Source organism: Camarhynchus parvulus, chromosome 1, assembly GCF_901933205.1.
Source record: "Camarhynchus parvulus chromosome 1, STF_HiC, whole genome shotgun sequence".
Taxonomy (NCBI): domain Eukaryota; kingdom Metazoa; phylum Chordata; class Aves; order Passeriformes; family Thraupidae; genus Camarhynchus; species Camarhynchus parvulus.
Genome location: NC_044571.1, coordinates 24,774,425 through 24,795,728, shown reverse-complemented (window position 1 = coordinate 24,795,728; position 21,304 = coordinate 24,774,425). Strand labels below are relative to the sequence as shown.

General features: G+C 39.1%; 1 protein-coding gene across 3 annotated transcripts in view; it reads right to left on the bottom strand.

Moving 5' to 3' along the window:
• The window catches only part of COL4A2 (collagen type IV alpha 2 chain), a 141,465-nt gene that overhangs the window by 50,424 nt on the left and 69,737 nt on the right, over positions 1 to 21,304 (bottom strand). For all 3 annotated transcript variants that reach the window (XM_030962981.1, XM_030962973.1, XM_030962985.1), the window contains exons 5-6: positions 518 to 652; positions 392 to 436 (exon numbers count right to left, since the gene is read on the bottom strand). In XM_030962981.1, coding sequence (XP_030818841.1) covers positions 392 to 436; positions 518 to 652 — 180 coding nt within the window. The remainder of the gene's footprint in view (positions 1 to 391; positions 437 to 517; positions 653 to 21,304) is intronic.

Below are 21,304 nucleotides of genomic sequence, written 5' to 3'. Positions count from 1 at the left end.
GAATGACCAACTTGTGTCCTTCATTCACAAGCTTAAAAGTTGTGAAGCACTTCAGTCACAGATCTTTCCTACAAAAGAACATACTTAGCTGGGTAACCTCCAGAGACACAGGAAATTTCTATCCTTTTCTGCCTCTTTTATAAGGGGATTTCTCCATAGGACACAGCAAATGGACCTTAATTATCTGAGGAATGAGAGGGAGCACAGATTCTGCTCTTTTGTTGTATATCTTCAGTTCCACTCACTTTAGTAAATGTCCTTAGCTGAAAAATGTGTACGTGGCTGATGCAGAATTTAACCCAGACATTTTAATTAAAGTACAAAGGCTTTAAGCTAGCCTGCAATATCTGCATGTGGTGATTTCTTAAAGATGAAGTAACCCGCTACTTACAGGAATGCCATCTGCTCCGGGGAATCCAGTGACTCCTCTTTGTCCCTAGAGTGACAGAGCACAATTAAAATGATGTTCTGCTAGCATTTTGCTTATTAGCTAAAACATTTGATATTCAAAAGTTACCACTTCTCCTTTGGGTCCAGTTATTCCTGGGTATCCTCTTTCACCTTTGTGACCTTTGGGACCTTGCACTCCTGGGATCCCCATCAATCCTGGTGGTCCAGTGAATCCCTGTGATCCAAGGAGTCCTGGCTGGCCCTGATAAAAACAATAAAACAGCATTGACATAGGAACAGTTGTGATGCATGAAGCTGGATAGGTTATCACTCCTGCAACAAAGTCAATCTCTCAAAGAAAAAATAAACACAGAATTTCTTTCCATCACAGTAGGCCAGGCTCTTTGATAAAAGTCATCTGAAACACCACACAGAGAAACTCCAGCAGCAGTGACCATACTGCATATGTGGTCACAAAATTAACACATGGATAGTAGCATTCAAATCAATATTAACTACTTCAGTATTCATGGCCATTGTATGAAAAAACTGTTTTCTTTGGAATGAGGTTTCTCAAGGGCATTTCTCCTACAACATAACGTATGACACTCCAAACAAGTAAAATATGATTAACTGTGAAATTTGCTTATTGGCCATATTTATTGCAAGTGGTGTCTGATATTTAATGGCAGGAATTTCTGCCTCTTTAGTGACAATATTTCTATTCAGCAGTGGAGCCTGAAAATGATGGGACATGCATGCATCCACAGAGGTTGAAGATTTGCACACAGAGCTTCTTGGTCATTCTCCTTTCCAGCACTGGTTTGGCTCTTCACGCCACTTCAACCATTGTTTAGAAATAATCCCTGTTGGCTGCCAAGATCACAAGGCTCAAAAGGGGAAAAAACAATTTTGAAATGACACAATGGAAGTTTAAGTAATGGATTGTGACAGTATGTCTGAGATCTGTAAACTGAAGTATTTGAATATTGTTCCAGACGTAGCATCACCAAAGGCACACATGTTTTGCATGTACTCACTTCTCCAATGACATTAATAGTACATTGCCACAATCTTTTCTGGAGAAATATGTTTTAAATGGGGCAAAGCACCATTTACCAAGACATTCAAATTAAGTCAAATCTAACGAAAGTTGTTTTAAAAAGGCAATTAGATTTTTTTCACAGACCAGGCTGGAACAGCACCAGCATCTCACAAAGGAGAAGAACTACAGCAAACCTTGAACAAACACATATATATTCATACCACAAAGTTGATTTAAAAATACTATCTTCTTTTAGTAGAAAATACTTACAGTCTTGCCCATGCCTTCAAAGAAAGAGCTAGAAGGTGAATGCAATTCCTGTTTGAGAGTTCAATTTCATTTAATGCAATTGAGGTGGAAAGAGGGCAGTGTGGGGACTTGAAAAAAAGAAACCTGAAGATAGCCTAATTTCTTTGGATCAGGAAGTTGTACCAAAGACACTGAACAATGCTTTACTGACATTAGTAAAAATTTATTTTAATTTCATTTGTGATACACTTCAAAAATTTCATAGTCATCAACTATCTAAAATAAATATTTATCTCTGCAATAGTTGTTTTCATACCACATCCCCCGAACCACTCCTATGACTGAAGCACAGATTACTTGTAGCTTCAAAAACAAATCAATTTTCCACACTGCTTCCATGCACAATGCTTGTCACAACACTTGGGGTAGGTTTTATACTTTAAATCTTATTGTAGCACATCATATGAGTCCATATAGAGAAGCTGACACAGCCAAACACAGTACAGAACTGAGTGCAAGTCTTTCATTTTGGAGGAAGACTAGGAATGAGCCAATATGTGCAGTATGATCCATACTTGTACAGTATGGATCTTTTGCTCTACTGATAGGACTGATTTGACAAGACTGATTGTTTAGGAGCAGTGCCAAAGAACAACATGAATTTAAGTGTTTGAGCTGTCAGTGTGAAAGAAAATTCCCTCTGCTTACAACCAAACCTGACTTTATACAGCATCCCTACTTTTAAACCAAGCCTGCTCATGTGGATTATTAGGCACCAAGAGGCCAATGTCTTTTCAGATTAACAAACTGAGAAGAAACAAAGATTACATGAATACATCTAAAACATAAAAGAACTCACGTTGGCAGGAGGCATATGCATCTGAATAAGCAGCTGCTCATTTCCTTATGCCAGGCACCACTGGCTGGTACAAATGCATCTACCTCCACCAGCAGTAGTTTTTAGTTTTTTTCAAAATGCAGTGAATCTCTAAAATTTATTCAGTGGAGGTACAGATCCCAGTAGACATATTTTCTGAGTTGCCTGACTCAAATGGAAATCTAGTGCTGATTAAAAGCACTAGAGTAATGACTTAAATCTGAATCAGAATTTTACACTGAGTTCCAAGATCAGGAAAAAGAAAATCTTTCTTATACCACATTTTCTGCACTTCTTCTACTATGGCTCAACACTTAAGTATATAGGAATTGATAAAATACTTATGAGCATGCCCCATGAAACTGCCTTTTTAGGGAAATAAACATTTCATTCATCAAAAAATGGAGTCAGTGATCTTTTTTTTGTTTGAGATCTTTTGGTAGAAAAGTATAAATTCTCATGCAAATATCAATCAAAAATATTTCAATTTTACTATAACGCCTTTAAACATTATTCAATGCTTAAGGTAGTTTGTTCCTCATGCACTCAAATCTAGAAAGGAGCCTTTAAAAAGGTTCAAAAAGGATGGAAACATATCCATTATATCTGCAAAGAACACTGAAAAATGATTAGCATTCATTTGTAGAGATTTGAGTTGGCTCCAGTTGCATTTAATTTCTGAAAATAAATGTTTCAGTTGCTTCTGCAAAGAAAGGAATACATGGGTTCTGAGCACTGAAAATGCCACTTCATTTTTGGAGTACCTGAAAGCCAGAATAAATAATCTAAATTCCAAAGACCACGCATCCTCCTGAGATAAGCAAACTGTCTCTTTAGTGCCTCTCTACCCTCCTTTAGAGGGCAGCTGTCTGGAGGTAGAACACATGTAAAACTTTTCATTGCAGTTTCTGATAAAAGGCTGGTTATGTTCAGGATTTTCAAATCTGTGCCTGACTTTCTATAGGGACCATGCAGAGCTGTACAGTTCAAGGGTGGTATTCCATGGAATGGAATGGTTACCTCTCTAACTCCTACATCAGATACATTCTCCCACTTCCAGTCCCATTTTCCTTCTGGTGTGGAGGAAGAAATAAACAGGGAATGGAAAACAAGGAAGAGGACTGGGCATCAGCACACCTTCCCCATGCCTTCCTGGTAGTTATCTGGTCATTTGTTTGTTGAGGAATATGGGTTATTTAATATGAGAAGAGAATAGATCCTCATGGGACTAGTTCAATACAGGCTAGAGTCAGAGCTAGGGAAATACTTAATATCATGACAATGTTTGTGTAATTCTTCAGCCAATTAGTACCTTGGCTTGTTAACTGAATTAACTTTGTTAACCTTTGTTAACTCAGACATGTCAGCTTTAACTCTGCTTTCTTTATCTTAGATCTTTTGTTGGACAAGTATGTCCCCTTTTCATTAGCAAGTGACCTAAGAACATTCTCTCTTTGGCAAAGGTCACTAAGGAGATTTAAGCAAAGACAATCACTTTGAAAGGTTCAGTCAAACAAAGCATGACTCAATTCTTAGCCACAAATACCCCTGTGTGACACATGCCATGCATGGTACTACTCTGTCTGTGCTCCTGGAGGGTCAGAAATTCTAGAGAATTCTCCAAAGCTGTAAAATTGTGCTTGACTTAAAATTTCCAGGTCTAAAAAAAAAAAAAAAAAAAAAAAAAAAAAAAAAAAAGAAAAAAAAAAAAGAAGCTTAGGGGAACATATCATCCATGTCATAGTTCAGAAAACTCATTAAGTTCTGTCTCTTAAACATGTAGTGCCCTTCCCATTTCACTAGGGTAAACTGGACCTCTTCCCTAGTCCAGAGCATGGCACCATTACCCCGTGTCACCCACCAGGGGACTTACAGGCCAGTGCTAAGAGGCTCACTGAAGTGTGTGTGGAATGCCATGGCCAGCACTTCTGAGAGAGCGCATGGAAAGAAAAGGAAAAAGTGGGCTGATGGAGTATATTGAAGATTAACAAGAAGTTCTTTCACTGTTTTTATACTTCCACAACCCTTTAGTTGAATTACAAAGCTCCCAATGTCAGGATATACACCTAAATAGACAGTCCCTGCTTTGCTCTTCCTCCAACTATAGCTGACTGGAACAGGTCTCACAAAATTCTTGTGGCCAGCCTAAATATTGTGCAAAAACTATTTACAGAGAGGAGCAAAGGCTGGAAATTAGAAAGCCTGAAGAAAATCTCCCCAGAAAATATTTGCCATGTTATATATACATTGTCACTTGTCCAGTGACATGCATGAAAGAAAATGCTGCCAAGGCTGTGACTGAATTCAATAACTACATTTTGCAATTAAGTACCAATGGACGTAAGAAGATCCTGATCAGACTTTTAAATTTGTACTCAATGTTCATGTTCTGCAGCTTGAACTTTAATTTCCAGTTCTTTTACCATCAGTCAGATGAAAGAGATGTCATGTTGCAATATCATCTTCCTTCTAATTTACTGTTAAATTTACAGTGTGGAAACAAATTTGACAGAGGATTTTGAGAGCAACCAAATGTTTGATGTGCTATACAAAGAGACATGCCATTAATGACAGTACCTGCTCCAAAGGTTTTAAAACACAAGAATCATGAATTGCTGAGAAAGCCACCTACCAGGGTGGAGATACAAAGATAGGAGAAAACTGTTGATTTGCAATAAAGAGGAGGCAGAATCAGAGTTTCTATAGAGCTTCCCAGCCACTGAGCCCATTTCTCCATGTTTCATTACAGATAACCATTTTGCAATTGCTTCTGGTACATGGAATGTGATGATTCAGTATTCCCCACATGGAAACGAGCCTTGTAGACCATCATTTCCTTTAACAGTGGACAAAAAGAAAGGAGGTTAATTCCCTGACATTTTAAAAAGGTCACTGGTGAAAGGACAAGTTCATTTCCTGTGGGAAGGGTGATCTGACCATGACAGACAAGCTGGAGCTGGGATTTTTTTGTAAGAACTTCTAGTCTGGAATGGTCCCTGTAAGAACAGATGGGGAAAGGACGTGACAGCAAGGACCTCAGTGCACTCCTACTCAGTGAGACGAGCAAGTGGAACAGACAGCAACTCAACAGGGAAAAAATAATTTATAAGGAAAATGAGCAACTTTTGAACTGATTAAAAGTGCTAATCCAGGAAAAGACATCCTTCCAGGCACACAAGAAAGAAACAGAGAAGTTTTTAAATATAATGCTGGCAAAATGTGGAAAACTGGGTGTAAATGTAGGGAATTTGTGATTCTTTCAGGTGGTTTCAATGGGTGTACCACACTAAAGCAAGCACTGAACCCAAATAATAAATGTATTACCTTAGTGCTCCCACTATCCCCAAAAATATAAACTACAAGGAAGAAGCTCAAGAACCTGCTGTGCCACACAGAGTCAGACTAGGATAGGCATATCACCTGACATTTCTGCTGGAGCATAAATACAGGAGGTTATTTAGGAGTTTATGGATAAAATGTATTAGAGGGGAATACGTAGGGGAAGGGTTTGGGGTTCAGCTCCATGAAGCGCACACTTTGTCAGAAATACTTCACCACTTTGGGCTGAGAGGCAGAGAAAAGCAGACCAGATGGAGCACCTGCTGCCATGGCATGGTTTGACTCAGCAGCTGCTTCTGGGGTAACTGGCCTGCCCAGTACAGACCTCCAGAGATCTTCAGACACTGATGAGTACAACACCATGACACAGAAGAAAATGGAACATTTATGTACCTTTCAACATTATGTTGTGCATTGATGAGGTAGTTTGAATGGCTCCATCCACCTCAGCAACTCAAGAGTTTTGTTTAAGCAAGACACAAACACTTTTGTAGTTCCACCTAGGAAGAACAGATCAAGCTGTCCAAGGAAGTGTAGGAAATACAAATACACAGGGCAAAACACAACCAATGGTATCCACTGGAGAAAAAGATCATCTGAGAGAAAAAAATCCTGAAGTTTGTGCAGGCTTGGTTGTCAATCATATTAGCGTGCAACTTTATTTCTGTGTCTTCAGGACTGTAGACGTGACTACTTCCTAAAAGCCAGGTGCCTTGCAGCAGTTTGCAGTGAGCATTCAGAAGCTCCTCACTAGATGGCACCAGCCATTGCTGTTGCACGCAGCCCCCACCACTGCAGGTGCAGGATTCCAGACCATGGTACAACCTTCAGGAAATCTGATAAGGAGTTCAGATAGGGTCAAACTGTCCTTGAGCGAGGTCTGAGGCAACAAAAGCAGAAGGTTTCTGCCAAAATGTCTGTAAGTGAGATAGCTGGGGAAGCGCAAATAAAATGGGATTAAATACATCATGCAAGCGAGCAGCATGGCTGCCTGAAGTGAAGGTGCTCTGTCATTCAACCTATATTTTGTGAAGTAGGCACACTTGGTCTTCTAAGAGAAATGAGAAAAACTTATTACCTTACTTCTTCATTGTATTGCTAAATTTACATTTACTGTCACAGGCTTGAAAATTCTCAAATTTATCTTCTGAATCTGAATTTTTAGTGTAGGGCTGGCATTAACTTCTGCCACCACACTGATACTAAAAGGGGAGTCTTATTCTGATATTTTGGACATTTGGAAACAGCATGGTTACCAATGTACCATGGCACCAGGAGGAGATGGGACTTCTGTTGTCTTACTAGAATATTGATAAGCAAATCAAACTTTTCTCTTGTGCCTTAAGCTGCATGATATTAAATCCTTAAACACAGAGTAGCACTGAAAGAGTTGGCAGGCTTTAACAAAAAGGTGCATAACTAATGGTTATTTCTAAATAGTTTTTCTTCTGTTTTGCTAGTTTAGAGGAGGTTATTTAGCTGAGTTTCACATTCCAGCTCTTATTCTCAGAAAATACTTTCCTTCTCATTTGTTAGTGAGCTTTTTTATTTATAAAAAAAAGTAAACAAAAAAATTATAACATTCATTAAAAATAACTAAAAAATGAGGCTAGTTCAGCCTAGTGGCATGGCAACAATCTGCTGTTCTTTTAACTTCATTGTCTGGACATACGACATTTTCTCTCAGGACAGTGGTGACCAAATGACATTAACATTAATTCCAGAACAGTGATTCAGCTTGCAGAAGGGTGAATTTTTTTTTTTCATTAAGGAAGGAATACACATTAAATCTTCATAAAAAATGAACTATGAAAGCATTCCCTTTACCAGAAGCCACATCCCTTTTCTGTACTCAGTAATGAAATAATTTTGTACTGTTTTCTGTTCCCACGGTTTGATCTAATTTGTGATCTTCCAGAAAGCTGCTATGTCACCCAAGAAGATAAAACATGTGCAAAAGTAAATATATGCTGGAATGTAGGTCAAGAACTCAAAAGAACTAGTTAATAGTTTCTTCATGTCACAAAATACACAGGAGTAAATGTCAGAAATGCTTTCTGTGCTGTGCAGTGCTTCTGTAGTAAGAACAATACTGGGACCACAGCAATGATCTCCCAAAGAAAAGCATAAGAAAAGGCAAGTCTAGACAAAACCACACGAGGATTTCCATGCTAAACCTTCAAAAGGTCATTGCATAGAGGAAAGAAGAGGATGGTGGACAAGATGTGGGAAAAAAGCATTAGGCAGAGGCAAAGAGTGCTTTTGTTTGCAGACTGAGTAAGGGGATATCTCTGAAAGTACAAAGCAGAATCTCTGCTGAAGTATGGCTAAACAGACCAACTAGGAAATTTAGCATCAGAATCAAGACCTATATTAGCAAATGTATCTCTCTAGTAAGCATGCTCTACCGAATTATGTGAGAAGACTTGGAATGACTTGAAAGGCATTGAATTTTTTAAGTATTGCATTTATAGAACAGATGGAGATATTTATCTACCTGCAGTGTAGGCATCAAAAGATCCCATCAGGTGCAGGTGATATCTCATGGCATGATATCCTAATGCAGATATTCAAACTAAGTCAAACAAATGCATCTGAATGTAACCATTTTTCTTAAGTGTCTCTAAAAGAAGCCCAGGTTTCTAGCTCAAAAGCTGACCTCACATCATTGCTTTCTAAACTGTGCAAGAAGGCAACACCTCAAAGATCAAGTCCTAAAATGGTGGATTTAGCAGTTAGAATTAAGATTGAAATAAAAATCATGCTGCATGAAAAGGGAGTCTATATAAATGCAATACATCTGCTTAACCTGGCAGACAATACATGGCAGAAATGCTGCTCCTGGTAGTACAACACAGTAGGATTTTCTTGGAAGTTAGAAATATTTCAGCATTAAAGAGTAATCAGATGATAATGGTGTGTGCCCAAAAGCATATCCATTTATTCCATCTCAGCCTGAGAGTGGAAGTGCAGTTAACAGAGCTACTCGCTTTATGTTGGTTAAACTGAGACTACCAAGCTAAGGCAACTAAAAAAAAATCAGGAAAAAACCCTACTTCAGTGATGTGTAAATTCTGTCCCTTTGACTACCAGCTAAATTCTGTTTTTGAGAAAGAGGTAACTAAAGTTAAATTTGGATGTCGCCCTGATTTTTTAAGATTTTCTAAGCCTTCTGATGTTTACATTCTTGTAACAAACTTTCTCACACACTTTATGTAAGTAACTTATTGCTTTGCATTCTTTTATGGAAGAAGAGAAATTTGATGAACGGTTGGTTTGTCCAGTGTCATTGGAGAAATGGTACTGTCACCCTCCAATCCACTGTCACTTTTGGAAATCTATAAATGTTAGAGTCAGAAATTAAAAAACTCTCTTTTACCATGAAAGAGCAGTGTGCCCGCATTGTGTTATTTCGTGTCCTATAGTAACATTTGGAGATCTCAACTTTGAATGAACTTGAATGAACTTGAATGAGCTAATGATGTTTTACAGGACACTAAAATGACATTGATTTATACTTGTCAAATGTTCATTACTATGTAATTAATTGGGGAAGGTTAATTTGACAGCCAACCAAAAATTCACCAGAGAGGAAAATCACCTTGCCAAATATGCTCTTATAACCAGACAGTTATCACACTGATGGGTGTGGACAAAGAGCAGGAGGAAGCAGGGAACTCCCAGTTACTCTGTGACATCTGCTGCATCATGGTCATGTAAAGGAGCAGAGTTTTTAGTTTTTAGTATGTTGAGTATATTATATGAGTATATTTATAGAACAAAATTCTGTTCATTTAACATGGGTTTTTATAGGATCAAAAAAGCCAAAAAAATTACAGGGCACCATAGAATGCAGTGCAGTCTTCCTACTCTGCTAGTATCTGGATCAAAATCTTTTTTCAGTTCTTTTCATTCATTCTATTCATTTTATTGCCATCATAATATTAAGATCAGCTGCTTTCTGGGACTTTTTAAAAGCATACCTCGCACATATTGCCAAAAACTTGGATAACGTAGTTGGTTGGATAGCTGTAAGACTGCTGCTTGGCTAACTGGCCTTTCTCAAGGCAAGACAACAACCAGCACCTGCTTGAGTTAGAACATTCAGTCATAGACACAAGAGCCAATCTGCCAGCCCAACTGCTTTCAAATGGCTTTCAGTGGTGTGTGGGAGTGTTCTCAAGATCCTAAAATTCAGGAAGTTCAACACAGATGTTTTCTGTCAGTAGGCGTTGGAAGCACCAATAGTAACATCTGTTCACTTTTCATATTTGTGAGAACATTTTTTTTTTGGTCCAAAAACCATTCACTGTTGAAATTTCCAAATTGTGCAACTGGCCAAAATGTTAAGCTCATTTGGCTCCATGAGTTTAAGAGTATGTGAAAATTAAAACCCCTGCAGGAGTTCAGCCTGTCGTATGCCAATTTTTCCATTCTGTGTTCTTCTGTTTAAACAAAAGCGTAACTATTTTTGTGATGGGAACAGCTATCAAAACTGACTTGATCATGCAAATAAAAGTTACTACTGGCTGTTTTAACTACAGAAAGAATTTAATTCTCTTACAGAGGCTGTGACTTTTTAGTAATTTGTGTACTGGGATACCCTCTCCACATGGGAGCCCAGAACACATGTTCTAGCAGTACGTACAAGAGACTCGGTACAGACCTTCGCGCTCCGGTCATGGGAATTTACAGTTTGGGACAGTCTCTGAGTTCCTGACAAGGCCAGATGATTGGCTCTGAACCACCAGCAAGGACGTTGGGCTTTAAGGCAGATGTGTGCAGCAATATGAAGAGTCATTGTCAACAGAGAATCAGAGACATTTTTTTTCTCCTAGCCCTCCTAGACAGATGAGCCTCAAGACCAGTGGGGTGCTATGATATCATCTGAACGGAGTTTGTACAGTTGTTCCCTCTACATGATTTCCCAGCCTTGATGTATCAATGCAAATGGTCTAGAAATTTCAGTAACTGGGACTCTGTTGAAACCTGCTGTTGAGTCAGCTCACACTGAAGCTAAATCAACCCTTATGCCTTCCAGTGTACGTGGGTTGTTAACCTCACAAATATTCTAATGCAATCACTTTGATGGTTGTTAAGCTGGGCTTGCCTTCATGTTGGGTTTGTCTCCAGAATCAACAAATAGCCAAAATAATTTGTAATCTACGAGAAATCTTCAGTTAATAAATAGAAATACTGAAAATTATCAGCAGTTGTCTTTTATATAATAGAATTATGTTCACTGCACAGATTCACAATAAGTTTTTACAAGTTGGCAGTACTAGATCAAGCTGAATGATCCTCTAGGGAAGCTAAATTATTTGGAGAAAGTATTATGGCAACCAATTACTTGGAGAACTCCTCTCTGTGATTCTGTGAAGTCTTCTTTTTTTTTTTTTTTTCCTTTGAAATCAGGCAGGAGAGTAAAAATATTTTGCTTTGAATCATAAAGGAAATAGTTCTGTATCATCTACCTGGAAAAAAATGAATGTAACTTGTGATAACTGGAGAGGGTCAAGGGTGGAATACAAACTTGAACAGGAAGATTCTCCAGATCCATTACAAAATATCTAGTTTTTCTGGCAGACTCAGTTTGAGGTAGCACTGATGGGGGCCAAGAGTGCCCACACATCTTCTGCAGATTCCAAAATCTCATCACTCATGGGAAAGGATGTTCTGGAGAACATCAGCAGCAGACAGTTCCACAGCTGTTCAAGGAGAAAGCCTATTTATAATTTCAAGTGTTGATTTCAAAAGCTACTGGGAATTTTTTAACCATTTATTGTAGGCAGTAGAGGCTATGGAGCTTCTTCAGCAAAGGATCAGTATAATAATCAGGGCAAACCATTTTGTTTGATTACAAAATCATAGAATGGTTTGGACTGGAAGCGACCTTAAAAATGATCTCATTCCAACCCTGTTACCAAGGGCAGGAATACCTTCTAGTACACCAGACTGCACAAAGTCCCATCCAACCTAACCACGAACAATTCCAGGGGTGGAACATCTACCATCTCTGTGGGTAAGCTGCTCCACTGCCTCATCACCCCCATAGTAAAGAACTTCCTAATATCTAATTTACACTTGCCCTCTTTCAGTTTAAAGCCAATACCACATGCCCTTGTGAAAAATCCCTCTCCAGCATTTTTGTAAGCATCCTTTAGATACTGGAAGGCTGCTGAAAGGTCTCCCTGGAGCCTCTTCTCATGGCTTAGCAGTCACAGTTCTCAGCTTGTTTTCATAGGATGGATGTTCTGGCCCTCTGATCATTTTTGCAGCCCTCCCCTGGACTTGCTCCAACAGGTCCATGTCCTTCTTATGTTGGGGCCTCAGAGCTGGACACAGCACTACAGTCTGGATGTCACCAGAGCGGAATGCAGGGGCAGAACTACCTTCCTCGACCTGCTGGTCACATCACCTGGTTTTGATCCAGCACAGCATGCGTTGGCTTTCTGGGCTGCAAGGATGCAGTGCTGAGTCATGTTGATCTTCTTGCCCACCAACACCCCAAGTCATTCTCAGGGCTGCTCTGACTCTGGCCATCCCCCAGCCTGTATTGACAGGGCTACTCCAACCCAGATGCTGCACCTTGTACTTGGCTTTGTTGAACTTCATGGGCTTTTCACACTGGATGGCATCCCTCCCCTCCAGCATGCTGACCACATCACACAGCTTGGTGTCATCAGGAAACTTGAGGAGGGTGCACTTAGTCCCACTGCCCATGCAGCTGACAAAGATGTTGACCCCAAGACCAACCTCTGAGGAACATCACTTGTCACTGCTTCCCACTTGGACATTGAGCCATTGACTGCAACTCTATGTGTGTGTCCATCCAGCCAATTCCTTGAGTACCAAGTGGTCCACCTGTCAAATCCCTGATTCTCCAGTTTAGAGACTCCTTTTCATTCTGCAGACACTGAGGAAGTGAAGGCATTACTAAATTGTAATGGCAAGTTGTTTTACTTGAAGGACATGTCTTTAGTTTGAGAGGTCTTGGAGAAAATTTAGGTTGCTCTCTAACTGGTAGCAAATGCAGGTAATGTGGAGGAAAAGAGAAGCCTTCCAGACAAGGAGAAAGAATAGAGGGAGCTTATCTGTTCTATCAGAACACCAGAGAGACTGCTAAAGAATTTGTCATAACTACTCATCTGGGCCCCATCACGGGGGACTGGTTTCAGGCTTCAGCTTGAGGAAAGTATCCTCAATATTTCAGATTCCGATTCTAGAGTGTCTCTAAGCTTTGTTAAATTAGTGCTTTCTTGGCTAAAACACAGTCTGCTTACAGGATTAGCTGTGTCAAAGGAATCAGTGATGTGCAGTGACGCGCTGTCTTTGTGAACTTTTAAAGTACTTTCAGAGATGCTTCCACCAGTCTCATGGGAGAGGTTGCATTTATTGACAGGGGAAATTGAATTGCTGGTGGTGAAATGGTCAGAATGGCACAGTTCACAAGCCAACCACGACCACAAACTTCTGCTAAGATGCCTCTCTTGCTTTATCATATCTATTACAGGCAAGGATGAAAGGAAGCAAGAGATAAATGTGAAGCTTCTCCTCCTTTCCAAAACACTAATTAATGCTGGAACATCTGTACCCGAGATTTATAGGTCCTGGATCCTCCAGGTCCCTGAGAAGATCTCAACTACCACATGGAGCGTCAGCCTTCTGTATTTTGGACAGAGAGAGTAACAAATGCACTTTTATTTATGTGGTTCCTTTGAAGTTTTGGCTCTCGCTCCTCCCTTTTTTCATGAAAAAATATTTTCAACTTTTCTGACTGTTTCTGCATCTGTGAGAACCTAAGGCTTTTATCTAGCTACTGAAAAGAGCCAATGCTAGCTCTCCTGTCCAAGTTAATGCCCATAACTTTTATTGCCTTTTTTTTTTTTTTTTGTCCAGAGATAAAGAACATTTGCTATATGAGAGCAAACAAACTCTGAGCAACAGTGTTATGGAGGCTGCAGTGCTCAGTACAGACTGATGATGTGGATGGCTGAATGAGTCATAATGGCCTAGAGATTGGTAACCCCCAAATTACCTGGGCAATAAAAAAGACTAATCAAATATTACCTGCTCTAGCTGACCCTGCTTGAGCACAGGCAGTTGGACTAGATGGTCTCAGAGCCCCTTTCCAACCTCAGCCATTCTGTGATTCAGTGAAATACAGTGACACTGATGTTCAAAATCCTCTTTAAGACCCTGCAATTTAGCTGTTTGCCTATTCTATTGTCTAGATTTTTTCCTCTCTGTGATGTCTGTAGAATTTTTCTGTCTGTGTACATATTTATTCTCTCTTTTGTTTGCTGTCTTCAGATCTCTGTGTATCTATCACAAGCCATAAAGCACTCTAGTTTCTTTAGAACAGATAAGGGTTGGGAGTCACTGACATGAGGTGGAACTCTTTCTCACTGTTAAAAACACTGATAATTATGATGAAGTGTTTGGTAAAGTCAGCATTATTGACAAAAGCCATGATGCAGGTTTATGGCTATCTGCCTGTGGATAACTATAGCTGTGTGTTTGTCGCAGACATACTTATGTATGTGTGAGGTCTCCCCTATCTTTACAGTTTACATGGGTGCTTACAAGAAAAAACAGCTTTCTGGTCTGCAATGCTTTAACAACCTCGCTAAGATCCTGCCAGACTATCCCTCAACCAACTCTACTGATTTATACAGTTATGAACTAGACTGAAGAAGTTTCTGCTGTTATTTGCTTCCACCACAGGAAGACACCAACAAGCACTCCTAAGGATAAAAACCAACCTACTTTTTTATGAACACAGCCTGATATTTCCATTACATTTTGACACAGAAAAGAGAGTGCACTTAAAAGGAGAGATTTGAAGACAGTCAGAGTAAAAAAAGATGACAGAGCTATTCAGCTTCCTCTGAATATTTTTGATTTAGAGCCATATTTCTCTTCCTGCTTCCCCTGCCGCCTCCAAATAAACAAGAAACCCACAACAGAGTTCCAACAAATATAGAAAAAAAAAGAAAAAAAAAGAAAAATTAAATTTGTCTTAATAAGGCTGACAGAATTTTCATATGGTAAGTTTCCAGTAACAAGGACCAAAACAAGAATCAATGAAAACTCATTTTTAATTACGCTGGCTGAGGTTATGCAACATTGCCTCAATAAATATTAACCCAACTGCAATGAAGAGAATCAGGAATTTGCCTATTTGCATATTCTTTTTGGTCTTGATGATCTTATCAATCTAATCCCTATACATATCAGATACCTTTGGAAGATGAAGCTAATTCTAAGAGAATATGGTTTAGTAACCCCATGGAGATAACGCAGCTCAGGAAGAATTTTAATGAAGCATCACAGAGAAAGAATTTGACTTATTAACTATGATAGATTGTGGACAAAAAAGAAAATCAAATCTATTTCCTCACAGCATTCAATAAAGCTATTTTATTCTGAAGAGAAATATGATTTAATATGATTTTTCAGTTAATTCTTTTTATTTATAAAGGTCTGACTAGACACTGAGCTATGAATTTCTTAGACTTCAAGTTACCACAGAAATTTAAATAATTTTAATTATTTTATGTGAAGTAGTTATGAGATTTCTGCAGACGTTCCTCCTTGACTGAACTGTTCCCAATAAATTCAATTATTTGACAAAATTCAATTATTTAACAAAAAAATGTGAAATTAATGTACTTCGAATGTTCAGCAGAAACATTAAGGAAAATAGCTGGAAATGTATTTCCAGGCACAGCAAAGTCTAGGCTTAGATTGCTTTTCAGCTGTTTGACTAAGCAACATGCTACTTCATTCAATTAGTGTCTTAGAGAACTGATGACTTGTTACCCAACTGAATGTTTAATCCTTGTCAGCAGGAACCAGCAATGACTTGAGAAAACAGCTAAACAGCAGGACCCAACATTCTCCGTCACACTGAGAACACTGCTGCCCTAAACTTCCTTCAGATATATGATACAGCTATTAATTGGTGTGTTTTTACAGAATACAGCTTTCAACTTAGAAAGATTAATGACATTACCCTGACAATATGCAGGGTTCACTCACCTCACTATAGATGAACAAATTAGTAGTATTAAGAAACCAGAAGTTTTAGGGAAAAAACCCAACAAACTGGTGCAAGAGATTTACTTTTACCTTAATGTTTGCCTGATAATAAAGAGTGGTTGTAGGATAAGCATGCAAAACTACAGCCTTCTTATTCCTTGGTAAATATGTGCACCTCCCCACACTCATCTCTCTGAAGCTCACAGTGAGTTCCCTTCCACCTTTTTGCAGAAACACACATGGGTGTCACAATCTCTATCACACCTCAAGGTGCCACAGGTGTCAGACAAGCCCTTCTGAATTGAGGTGGATTTTGGCCAGTTTGAGATTTGCTAACTATGAGACTGCTTCAGCAGCAGCAATTCCTCACCACAGAGATAAACAGAGACTTGGAAAAACATTTCAGAAGACAGTTTTTGTGCAGCTGCTAACAACTTCAGAGGAGAAGTGCAGAAGATATGTGTTGGGATAAAACACGCAGGGACAAAAATGTAAACACAAAAAGCCAGGCTGTGACCTAATTTAAGCCTTGTTCAGTCACAGGCTAGCTAAAGCATGCTTCCATGCTCATAATTAAAAAAACATCCTGAAATTTAAAACCACCGAAACCACACAACAGCGGGCCTTCTTGCACTGTTCCAAAGATGTGTAGTGAAGAAAAAAAAATCAGTTAAATGTCTGAGATTAAATAGAAAGTATCCAAGAATCCATTTAAGATGCTTTTACCTTATTAATCACTTATTTTCCTAAACCTAATGGAGCACATACATTTTAGTAAAAATGCACCAGTATCCATTTCAGATTAAAAAACAGCTGATGACACAAATGATCTTAAATTTTGGGAAATGAGTTAAAAACACTGTTGAAAAATCTATATTCTAGATGTAACTAATGTGCCTTGCTGCACATCAGGCATGTCAAATGGCACAGAGTGAAGCACAATGCTCTAGGCAAACAGAACTATCAGAGGGCACCTTGCAGGCCATTTTGAATGAGCACAAGAAAAAGAAATCTGAGAATTACTCCAGCAAGTCCTCACAGCAAAGCTGACTATCAGCAGCTGAAAGCTTGTGGGTACACAAGAAGCTACTGACTGAAGTAAGTGAGACTTGATAAATGGGCATTTCATGACCTTCAAGATATGGCCTGAAACATGCTTGTCTTTTCAGGAAAATTTGATACTGCATTAGATGAGATTACACAATATGATTGTCAAAGCCTCACTCAGGATCAGCTGTCTGCAACCACACCTACTTATGTTTCTGCATGCAGTGGTTGAGGGTGTGAGAGGGGCATGGGAAAATCTGTGAAGTAATTTCAAGTACCTCTTTAAATGCTCCTATGTATCCTTCAGGAGACTTAAATGGTATAACACTGAATAATTATTTGTAATAAAGTTGGGCAATAAGCACTTCCAAAAATTGTACTTAGATATTCTTTTCTCCAAAGCTTAATTTTGTCTTGCAGAGACTCTTGCACCACTGCTATTCCTGATACCCATCAGCACATGGAGAAGCCACCAACAGGCATTCCTGGTGGGTCTGCTGCCCTAGAAGTCAGGGAGCCACTCGTTACATTCCACTGCCCTGCCGCTTCAGCCTAAAAATCCAAAGTATGAGTTACTTCTGGTAGAACTAAGGCCATGCTAATTTCTTGGCTGAAGATCATCAGTTCCTTTTCTGGAGAGATGGGTGCTATGCAGAGTGGCTGCTCTCCTCACTGCCCTTCCTAAGGACCACAGGAATCCAATGGGACAGTTGAGCTGTAAAAATGAAATCAGTGATTTTTGGGGTGCTCAAATCTGCTCAAATGAACTTGTCCCAAACTGTCAGCTGCTTTTCAAAGCATCTGTTTTTTCAGCTTTCTTTGGGAAGCAGAAACAAGGCATACTACACAGCCATCTCTGTACAACCTTCTTCTGAGTGGATTTCCTTCTGCAGGGTGGAGGCAAAGGGTGAACATAGGAGATCCTCCTTGTTGGGGGTGCTGCCTCACCTTAGGAAACCTCAGGTGACACTGTGGACTATCAGCTCTTCCCTCCATCGATCATCAGGTGGACTGAGAGGAATGGGGCAGCACCCACTACTTGTACCCCTACAGTTCTGATCAGTGCAGTCCATCTTCCCCAAGTAAAGAACACTTTCTCTCTCCATGCTATTGATCTCCAATAGGCTCTACAAATGTAAAAAATGAACAGCTCATGCGCGGCAGTTGTGGGGTTTTTACAAAGCTATGCAAAATTCCCACAACAATTGGAGAGATTCATTTTAATCCTCTGCATGAAGACTACAAAACCAAAAATGAGCACAAATACTATGAAAAATGAATGTCCCAACAAACCTGAAATACAGAGCTTCTTGTTGAAGTTCTCCTGCACCATTCCAGTCTATTCCCTCCTCATTATATCCACAGAAGGACTACTCATTCACGATAAGCTAGTTTGATGAGTTCAGATCATTTTCCATTGCTGTTCCATGCAAGCTGCAGTCATGGCAAAGACTTAAGGCCTTCTCAGGGTCTTGCTCCAAAATTTGTCTGTGTTGCCCAATGCCTAAACCCATCAAAGTAATTATGATAATGTTTGCATGTGGTGCTATTAGCTGATTTTTGAAGCTATAGCTGGAGAAACAAGGATTAGAAGCTTTGCTAGTAATTATAATCAGATGCCTGTAACAATCCTTGTGGTTTTGCCTGCTTGTTCAGTTGTTGCTCACACAGACTATCCACAACATGAGTGGGAAATTCCCGTGAGAAAAGATCCTGGAAACGAGGCCCAAATGGTGCACTCTATTGGTCTGAATGAAGAAAATAAGCTTTTTTGGGTCAGTTTACTTTGATTAAGGAATCACAGAATAAAGTGAATATAGCCAAATAAATGACAAATCTTTTATCCCTGAAATGTATTCACTTTTATAATTAAAAAAAACTGCAGACAGAAAAAACTAACTGGAAACCAATACACACATACTTGATATTTTTATCTACACTTTATTGGTAAACAAATTTCTGACACATCATCAAGTAAATAGACTGTAAAACATATCTTTAGACAAATATCAATGTAGACAGATAAACAGTCTTGAGAGAGGTGGTTTAAAAAAAAATCTTAAGCTTCATGTAATATTAACAGGAATACAGTGTGCTTTCCATAGCACTGCTTGGAACGAAATGTTATGCCCATGGATGGTAAAGCAATGAATAAGCTGCAATGAATAAGGACTGTTTGAAGGCTGAACACGAATGCCAGAAAAACTGTACAATTAAGCGCTACTAGTCCTACAGATCCCAAGTAGGTTGTATAAGAGCTTATCACTCTGCTTGCTGTGGAAAATCAAAGTGAAACACAAGCTCGACCACTGCATACTTGCAGTTTTTCTAGCTCTTAAGGGCTAAACAAAGTTGGGAACATGAAGCCACAGAAGCCACCCATCCTAAGGGCAGTCTGAAGAGAGACTTACTTAAGTCTCTGGACTTTGTAAAACAGCTTTAAAACCAGAGCTGTGTAGAATTATTTTGCTGAATGAAAACAGAAATATGTCAGAAAAGGTTCTTTGTATGGATTGATTTAAAAGATAGTGGGGAGAAAAAAATGGGACAGAATTCCTAATTACAAAATAAGGGTTTTAGTCAAAATGAGATTAGGTGTCAACTCTTGAGCTAGCGAGCAAATATAGCCCTTACAGGACAGATGGCAAGCTCAGGTTTGAGCCTAGAGCACAGCTGCATTGCCATGTCTGTATTTCTTTTCTAAAACTGTTTTTTCATCTCAGTCTTAAAAAAAAATAGTTTTGCCTTATCTAGGAATAAAATATCACAAGTCTAGAAAAGATTTCAGGTCAGCAAAAGTGGCTCTGTTAACATTTGTTCTGCCATACACTACCCAAGAGCAGTCTCCTTGCTTTGATGCTGGAGAACAGCAAGTTTGGATCTTGCTGTCTCCTGCTTTTTACATCTGCTATGCTGTGAATGGAGTCAATGTCACCACGCTGGCTTTCCTGGCCTAATTCCAGCCTAAGATTTCCTCATGCTGGAGGGAATTGCTTCAGCTGCTTTTACAGACCAACTTTAATTCCCCTTTCCTCTGCTACAGTTTACCAAAAGGGCATTGTGCAGAAATTTAATCTTACTTTTTTTCATCTTCTTCCCAACAGTGTAAATTCTTACTAATGTGGCTTTGATTCCCAAAGTAAAGGAGGCAATAGCTTGTGTACTCATCTTAAACGAGGCTTTTAAAGTAATTTATATCCCCTAATCTTCATGTGAACGGAAATGTAACTGTACACACTGCACATCAAAACTCAGATCTAGATATATTTCTTTGTGAAAGATTTAGTGAAAATGGAAAGGACATTCAAAAGATAGAACAGCCTGAATATAGGGCTGGAATAGGACATTCACTGGCTTTCAGCAGTGGACCCAGAAAAGGTTCCCACTGCAAAGGGAGATTGATGCTGAAAGTCTGCTAGAATAAGGCTCCCTCTGGGTCAACTTCTGGCCATTTACAGGTTTTTTATGCTAAAAGCTATAATTCATAGATTCCTCTGCCTCTCACAACACAATTTTCCTAATTTGCAATTAATTTAGCTTTCAGTATACTGCCATCACTGCTATTTAAACAGCAGGTATGTTGCAATAAATGCTATTGCCTTGTCATCTCCGATTAACTCCACTAAGTTCTGTTACACCACCCCAGTACTAGACCAGAACAGCTGAAGTGGGAACATATTTGGGTCTAACATCTAACAGATGTTTGATGGGAAAATTTCCAACATCTCTCCTTTTTTTTCTTAGAAAGCAGTTTAAAGAAAAACTAGTTTAACTCCAGTTTCTCAAGGCTCAGAATCTCTCACAATAACAAGCTTTAGGAATAACATGGGAATGAAAGAAAGCACAGTAATATAACAAGAGGGAATAACTGCTCTGCTTAAAATACAAACTATTTCACATGCTTATTCGTATCCATATTATATAGAATTTTTCCACTGAAAGCATTCCAAGAATGTGCCATTTACTGCTAAATCAATGAAGTCAAAGAGCATGGGAATGTAGTCTGAGATCCCAGAAGAACCCATCCAGATTGTGCTATCAACAACCTGCAATGCAGTGCAAGGTTGAGACCAAGTCTGGCACTTTGTCCAAAGTCCGGTGATTATTTTTGTTAAAGGCTACAAGTGCAGGCATTTTCAGAGCACCATTTGTGGCTGTTTGCCTTGGGAAGGTTAAGTAAAGTTGGAAAACAATGCTTTTTTAATGAATATATTTCACTTACTCTCAATCTATATGCAAGTGTTTATTGTAAGCAAATTGCTCGTAAGCTGTTCTAAAATAGCCCCCTAAAAATAAGTAATTGAAGCTTACTG